Source organism: Watersipora subatra, chromosome 9 (assembly GCF_963576615.1).
Source record: "Watersipora subatra chromosome 9, tzWatSuba1.1, whole genome shotgun sequence".
NCBI lineage: Eukaryota > Metazoa > Bryozoa > Gymnolaemata > Cheilostomatida > Watersiporidae > Watersipora > Watersipora subatra.
In genome coordinates, this window is record NC_088716.1 from 63,624,419 (window position 1) to 63,632,303 (window position 7,885).

A 7,885-nucleotide genomic window follows, 5' to 3' on the forward strand; every position below is an offset into this window, starting at 1 on the left:
ATCCACGATAAAATCGTCATAATAGAAATGCAGGTAATTGTCGTGTGTGGTTGGGCTCAATGGGAAATTTCTAGTAAACTCATTATAGCTAATACACCGACTGAGCAGCATGGCAAAGCAAATTAAGATGATGATATCAGTTTAGTCACCGAATTTGTAACTGATGAGGATGAAAGTCTGGTAGGTGAAGTCATAAATTTGAATAATAATTATTGTAGTGATGAATTTTATTACCAACCAAAAACAATATCAACCCTCACCAGGTCCAACCACGTTATACAGTTTTGGTTGTGAAGTTGGTTGTTATCTATTTTCTTCTTCTTGGGATTTGAGTGTGAAAGACATGTGAAAGTCACGGTGGGAGGGACCTAGACGTCATTGATAGTCCAAGAAACAAATGGTAGTAAGTGATCAAATTGAATTATCGATCTCACCCACACATTTCAACCTGCGGTTTACAAATACGAACCAGTCCCAAATTGAAAAATTTTTCTTATTAGTGAACTGGACCTGAGGAATGTAATCTGTGTTTTCCACTGCATTTATTTTCACACCACTATATTTTCGCACTCATCAGAGCCGGGAAATTAAGTTGCAACGAAATTTTACTCTGTGTGCTACTCACGAAACTAAATAATGGGGAAATAAAAGTGTCCTAGGGTATGCCATTCAAAATTATTTTTGTTTCATTACGGCTGCAGACTTAGCAGTTGAACAATCCTAATTCTGTGCTGATCTCTAACAATTACCAGGTAAAGGACTGGATGTGACAGACACGGATGATGAGGAGTCCGCAGACTCTCAGCGAAGTTACTTGCAGGAGAAGATTTGGAAAGAGAGAGCAAACGATTACTCACAAAGGTTTTGCGGTCACTGTAACACAACTACCGATATCAAAGAGGCCAACTTTATTGGAGAGTGAGTCTTTGATTTCACTCATTCTCTTCAAGTAGTTGTGTTTGTTTGTAAGATAACTTTATGATTGACACACGCATGATTAAGGTAGATCTATGAATGAGCCTCATCTGTCTTTTCACCTTTCCTTCTTGCTACTATCAATTCTTGAGCGGTGAGGAGGGTGCTAGCTACTAACCCAGTGTAATGCTACTAAGGTCTTCCGTTTTATAGAGGTACTTCTATTTTTGCAGCAATGGGCAATACATCGTCTTATAGAGGTACTTCTATTTTTGCAGCAATGGGCAATACATCGTCTTATAGAGGTACTTCTATTTTTGCAGCAATGGGCAATACATCGTCTTATAGAGGTACTTCTATTTTTGCAGCAATGGGCAATATATCGTCTTATAGAGGTACTTCTATTTTTGCAGCAATGGGCAATACATTGTCGCCGGTTCCGATGATGGCTCATTCTTCATCTGGGATAGGAAAACAACAAATATTGTTCGTACGATGAGGGGAGACGATTGTATCGTCAACTGTGTTCAACCACATCCTGAAACCTGTCTCATGGCTAGTAGTGGTATTGACACTGTCGTTCGGCTCTGGTCTCCCTTGCCGGTTTGTATATGACAGCTTAATCTAAAATTACAGGCTTGCTTAGACCTCTATTATCTACTCTTTACTACAGACATGTATCTATTACAGAGTTTCATCAGTGACAGACCTATGAATATCTTTACTACAGACATCTATCTATTACAGAGTACATCAGCGGCAGACCTATGAATATCTTTACTACAGACATGTATCTATTACAGAGTTCATCAGTGACAGACCTATGAGTATCTTTACTACAGACATGTATCTATTACAGAGTTCATCAGCGACAGACCTATGAGTATCTTTACTACAGACATGTATCTATTACAGAGTTCATCAGTGACAGACCTATGAGTATCTTTACTACAGACATGTATCTATTACAGAGTTCATCAGTGACAGACCTATGAGTATCTTTACTACAGACATCTATCTATTACAGAGTTCATCAGCCACAGACTTATGAATATCTTTACTACAGACATGTATCTATTACAGAGTACATCAGTGACAGACCTATGAATATCTTTACTACAGACATGTATCTATTACAGAGTTCATCAGCGACAGACCTATGAATATCTTTACTACAGACATACATCTATTACAGAGTTCATCAGCGACAGACTTAAGAATACAGAAAAAGTTTTGGTTTGCACTGACTTTATTGGGCTTCTCTTATGGTGCATTTACACTGGCCAACACCGACTCTGATTAGGTGCCAATACCCCGACTCAGACAGGTACCTCAGACATTTCACGTATGGGTGCCGACACCGACTCCCCCTTTACATTGCAACGATCGAACTATTTTTGTCGGTACCAACAGCCAATCACAGCGCTTCGCCGTTCTGACCTTCACCCGACCACGCGAAGACGAGTACACATAAAAATCAATGCGCTTGGTGTGGAAAGTTATATTGTAGTACTACACTACTACTACTGCTCCTACTACTACTGCTAGAAGCAACTACTGAATGCCGAATGGAGTCTTCCGATGACGATGAGATTTTGTTGATGGCAGGATCGGCTGCGGCAGCTCGGACAGTCTGTATTATATGTAATCCCACGACCAAACGAACGGAGTGAAGTGTGGGAGTTTTTATGATAAATGCATGTGCACACAACTTACGAAAATTATTCATCAACAATGAGACGAACCCTCGTCAAGAAATTTCATCAACAAATTTAAGCATCGTTATGTAAAGTCGTTAAAGTATAATAACGATACAAAACACATTTAAACCTATTTAAATATGTTACCAAGTCTTTGTAAACCGTCGGTATTATCTAAAACTTACCCATCTGATCGGATTATACACAAATAGACAGATTAATTTCAACGAAAATCGCCACAAAACACTTGAAAAGCGTGGTTTAATAAAAGTTAAGACCGAAAATTAAAACGCCGAGGGACAGATAATAGAACGATGAAGTCTTGGGCATTTCACGAAAAATTAACGTGTACGTTTCACCAGTCTATAGCAGTGTCGAAGGTTTTGGCAATTAACATAGGAGTGCAGAAATCGTTTCATTTTTGCCGATTTCAATTTTTTCATTTTCATTTGCCGACGCATTCGAATACTTTCCCATTCTAACTGATGTCCAACGCAGTATAAGTAAAGCAAATGACGATGATATTTTTTAACGTTTCTTATGAGATTATTACAATAATTAATTATAAGTTTGGATGACTACAGAACAATGACTACGCAGTACAGACTTTCTAAAAATCTAACGCAGTGTAAGTAAAGGCATGACGATGATATTTTTTCTAACGGTTCTAATGAGATTATTGCAATAATTAATTATAAGTTTGGATGACTACGTAGTACAGATTTTCTAAAAATCTATATAAATATCACAACTTCGTGATATTGTTAGCTATGCCGTTTTGAAATGTAAACAAAATTGTGCATTGGTTTTTTATTATTAGCATATAAATAATATTGGTTATTCTAATAATGTCAGTGCATTTTACTTCTACTATTGGCCAATATTGCATTTCTTTTTTTTGCAGGAGAGAGATATAAGCATATAATCTTTTCCTTTCATTATTGCTATTTGTTGTATATAATAACACCCAGTACATTACAGCTACCATTGCAGTTATCCTATTGCACCGCAGTGCCATTTGACTGCTAATATTGCATTTCTCAACCATCAGTACCCTTTCTTTTTTCCAATATCACTTTGGTCGCGGGCTGTATGACAGTGGAATTTCTAGTTATATGTTTGTATATATTTTATATGTCTGTAAATATTTTATTATATGTGTTGTCCTTTTTATTATAGCCTTGTTACTCGTTATGCTATCAATTGTCTTCGTTTATGTTGTCATATCAACGCACTAGCGGGCCTAATTATTGGCCATTTAAACATTGTTAGCCGGTGTCCCTACTCGGTCCCGTTAGCCGGAACGGGCAATTTTATTGTATATAAGGGAGCAACGCTCACTTACACTATGTTTCCATGGTGCGCAGTACTGCGAAGCAGCCCTCTCCGATGTCGAGGGGATTGTACGTTTCCATGCTGCGCAGTGATTTTCAGCAAATTAGCCAGAAAAGAGAAATTGTATAAGTCGAGTCGTTGGATGGATACATGGAATCGATCATGCGTACCGAACGTCAGAAAAGGTCTTTTTATGCTTTTGTCATCATTATACTTTTATTTACAATACACATTCACAATGTTTTACAAACCTTAACACAATTTTTACAAATAATATATTTTTAACAAATATTTATATAAGTAATAGATTATTGAAATGTTACTTTAGGGCTTGCCACCTATTTTTCGAAAAGTGTTGGTATTGATAACAAAGTCTAGGAAAGTAATCACTTCATCATCTTTGTAGGAGCAGACCATAATTAAATTTAAGTGAAAAATATCGGAAGAATAGCAAAAACAAAGATAAGCTGGATAACTTTTGCATTAGTCTCTGGCGCTCGAAGAATCTGTTTCCACGGCATGAGAGCTATGCGCAGCCACTGCGCAACTGCCGTTTCCTTGCTGCGAGTTTGCACTGGCTTCGCACTGACCAGTGCGCAGTGATTTCAGTGCGAAGACGCCGTTTCCATGATTCGGAGAGGGCGCAACTCCGAAGCACTGCGCATCATGGAAACATAGTGTTAGTAGACAGAGCAAATGGCCGTACGCTCCTCGGCTAGTGAATTTCCTTCGCTAATAAAACATTGAATGAAATCACACGCAATTTATTTCTGTATGAAATAATCTAGATCGTGCCAAGCAAGGGCTGGCAAATTCCTTTACAGTAGTACTAGTAGTAGAACTAGTAGTAGTACTAGTAGTAGTCGTACAACTGGCTATTCACTTTTAATTAATTTAAATAAAAGTTCACTATCAGAAAGAGCACGAGGGAAAGTTTAATGACAGTCTCTTAGCCTCTCATTAAACCTAGCCCTTTCGTTTCATAAACTTAGCACTGTCATTAAAGCGTAGGCTCATTTAATCAGAGGCTCCTAGCTTCTGATTGGCTGATGAGCGTCCGATTTGTTGGTGCAACCGGGCACTGCTGGGTTTCACCGACACCGACTTTCAGATCGGTACCGACACCGATCTCTCTATTCACACCTGCCGACACCGACTCATCAAATTTATCTGTGCTCGACAAAATCGGCCAGTGTAAACGCACCATTAGTTAGTTTCATGGACTATCTTAGCCTGTTGTCCATACTTTTCGTGTATCCTAGTAATTTTGTCTCAACTCAAAACCTACACTAATTATAGGCGATGATGAGTCGTGGCGATCTTGTAATGAAATTTAGACAGAGTGACTGATTGGTCACCTTTAAATATATATGAGCTGTCAGTCACAGGCAGCGTCTCATATCAATGGGATCTTCCCAGATTTTACATCCTTCTTCATAGAAGTTTGCAAGAGTTGCGCTGATTTATTTGAAGGCATCGCGCCTGGTTTACCAGTGTATTAGTAAGAAGTTGAGTAAAATATTTCTATCCAGCTGGAACGACTATGCTGACCCTCTGCGCTGACCTTCTGTCAATTCAATGCGAAGCGGATGTTAGTCTCAGTTAAGCAATCACACAGAAAAGTTTTCATGGACGTTTTAATAAAACCATCTGTGATTTTGCTGTGCATTTAGTGTTTGTACAAATCGTACACAATGGGTTGCACTCCTCTTACCGCTTTTTTCTTCCTTTCAATAGCCGAGAATGCTCATTTTTATTTGAAGCATTTGACTCAAAGACTTCCATGCTGCCGTTATAAAACACAGCCATCAAATTCGTAGAGTCAGATATGTAAACGAAAACAAAATGGCCCTTGGGAGTCTATGGTGAGCAGCTTGGAATATATGTATAGCTCTGTTGCTTAATGTTTTAGGAAGGCGCTATTGAGGACAGGTCTGTGGAGAATGCACACGCCGCTGCCAATCTTAACCAAAGGCGCATGAACTCTGATCCCTTGGAGCTTATGCTGATGAACATGGGGCAGACAATTCGTCGATCAGATGAGAGTGATAATGATGATTCGGGAGATATGCAGTGTCGGCCATTTTGAGCTGGATGAACGGAACATTTAGTACTAGCTTCTCACTATCTGATGCTTTGATAGTTTTTTTGTCTCGACAAATATCATTAACAGCTCTGGATTTGCTCTCATTTATGGCCTTGCCAAGTCCGCGTGTATTTATTACTGTATATATTTTATACACTATATATGTGTGTGTCTACAGATACTACAGATAGTCTGCTTGATAGACACGCACGCAATGCTTATCACTCTATTTTCTCCTAATTGAGTTGTGAAGCTCTGCTTACTTTCTTTGCTAATATATTGCTTGACTCTAATTTCATATTTAAATAGCTTTATGGCAGCTCTAAACCCTTATTGCTGCTGTCTACGCATACACCAAAGTATTATGACTAGTTTACGGTCCTGAAGGTGTATGCTTGTGACTTTAGCGGTGCTTTTAATGTTTCATTCAAATGTATTTCCTGAATGAATAGAACAGAAAACAGCGATATTCTGTGATATATGTGTCAACTCAAGTATGTAATTCAACATGGATTTATCTTCCTAACATGGAATCCTAATGAACAATAAGTTGGAAATGCGTTGGTGAAAACTTACAACAGAGAAAGCTGAAAAGTGATCTATGACTACAGCGGATAATAGCAAGCACAGAGGAAACCTGCAGGTACTGCAGATAATGTTTCGCAAGTGTTACACTCATTATTATGCACAGAACCCAGAGAACAGATTTCTTGCAAATATCAGAATGCTAGTAGCCTCTGCGCTTCCAGAAAATGGATGTCAGGTATTAATAAACTGGCTAGACATCCTTTTGCGCGAGGTGTTGGAATCATATTCTAAAAGTTGGCTGTCTTAATTGGTTAATTGTCTTTGTCTTAATTGGTTATTCAACAAGGGCTGATAAACCTAAATGGAGAGTGATGATTTGTTCACTCAAATATCACAAACAACTCAGGCTAAATGTTTAATAGTGTAATTAGCTTGGCCTGATCTGTTGGATCGTTTATAGAAATCTTTGGTTAAGAAGTAATAGCTAAAGATGAACTTTTAATATTAGTTATGATGAGTGCTTTGCACCCAATTTTAAATTTTTATAGTTTGTATAGATGCTATTTTATATCTCATGTTTTTTTCAGTTTACCAATAAACATTTTTGCATAATAGATTAGCCTGAGCCAAACTTTAAACTTTCAGTTTGTAGCCTGTTTAGCAAAATACATGCATCAAATGTAGCATGACCGCATTGTACATCCCTATTCGCCATTGTAGGGGTAAAATGTTGGACCGCATGTCTTAAATGTGTCATTCTTCAAATAGCAAATGAAAGGTGGCAATATAAATTTAATTTCATATTAATCAAAGATGAAAAATAATTGTTGCTTGTAAAACTCTCTGACCATGTTTTTGCCTAAAAGAAGACCGAATTAAAAAATTTTAGTTTATTCTCTTCTTACCAATAATAAGTCTAGACATTATAATCCCATTTTAATATATTCTACTATAATATAAACATTTATCAAATCAGTTATGAGTTGATTTCGATCTGTCGATCGCCTTGTCTCAGGAAAAGGAATCCAAATAAGTTGAGTCTGATCTTGCGAGTTGAGGAAAGATTTGTATTTGAATCCTGCAGATGCTTTGTGTAAAATAATTGATTATAGAATTGCGTAAAGTTGGTAGTGAGGAAACAGTTAAAATGGATTTAAGATGTGTTCGATAAACCTGCTGGTCAAGAAAGTAGAGACAGAACTTCGTTCAAATATATTTCTAATCTGCCAAAGTACACGGGCATATATGAAAAAGAAGACTTAGGCTCACCGGGTATTATACTTTTGCTGCACTCTGTGTTTAAACTTATGTACCTAACTAT

General features: G+C 37.6%; 1 protein-coding gene across 3 annotated transcripts in view; it reads left to right on the plus strand.

Annotated features, from left to right (window-relative positions):
- LOC137403740 (WD and tetratricopeptide repeats protein 1-like) overlaps positions 1-6,739 on the plus strand; it is a 32,296-nt gene extending 25,557 nt beyond the window's left edge. For 2 of the 3 annotated variants that reach the window (XM_068089760.1, XM_068089761.1), the window contains 3 exons: positions 753-918; positions 1,329-1,518; positions 5,863-6,739. In XM_068089760.1, the coding sequence (XP_067945861.1) occupies positions 753-918; positions 1,329-1,518; positions 5,863-6,039 (533 nt within the window). In that variant the 3' untranslated portion in view covers positions 6,040-6,739. The remainder of the gene's footprint in view (positions 1-752; positions 919-1,328; positions 1,519-5,862) is intronic. The other variant, XM_068089762.1, reaches the window with a different exon arrangement.
- The last annotated feature ends 1,146 nt before the right edge of the window (positions 6,740-7,885 follow it).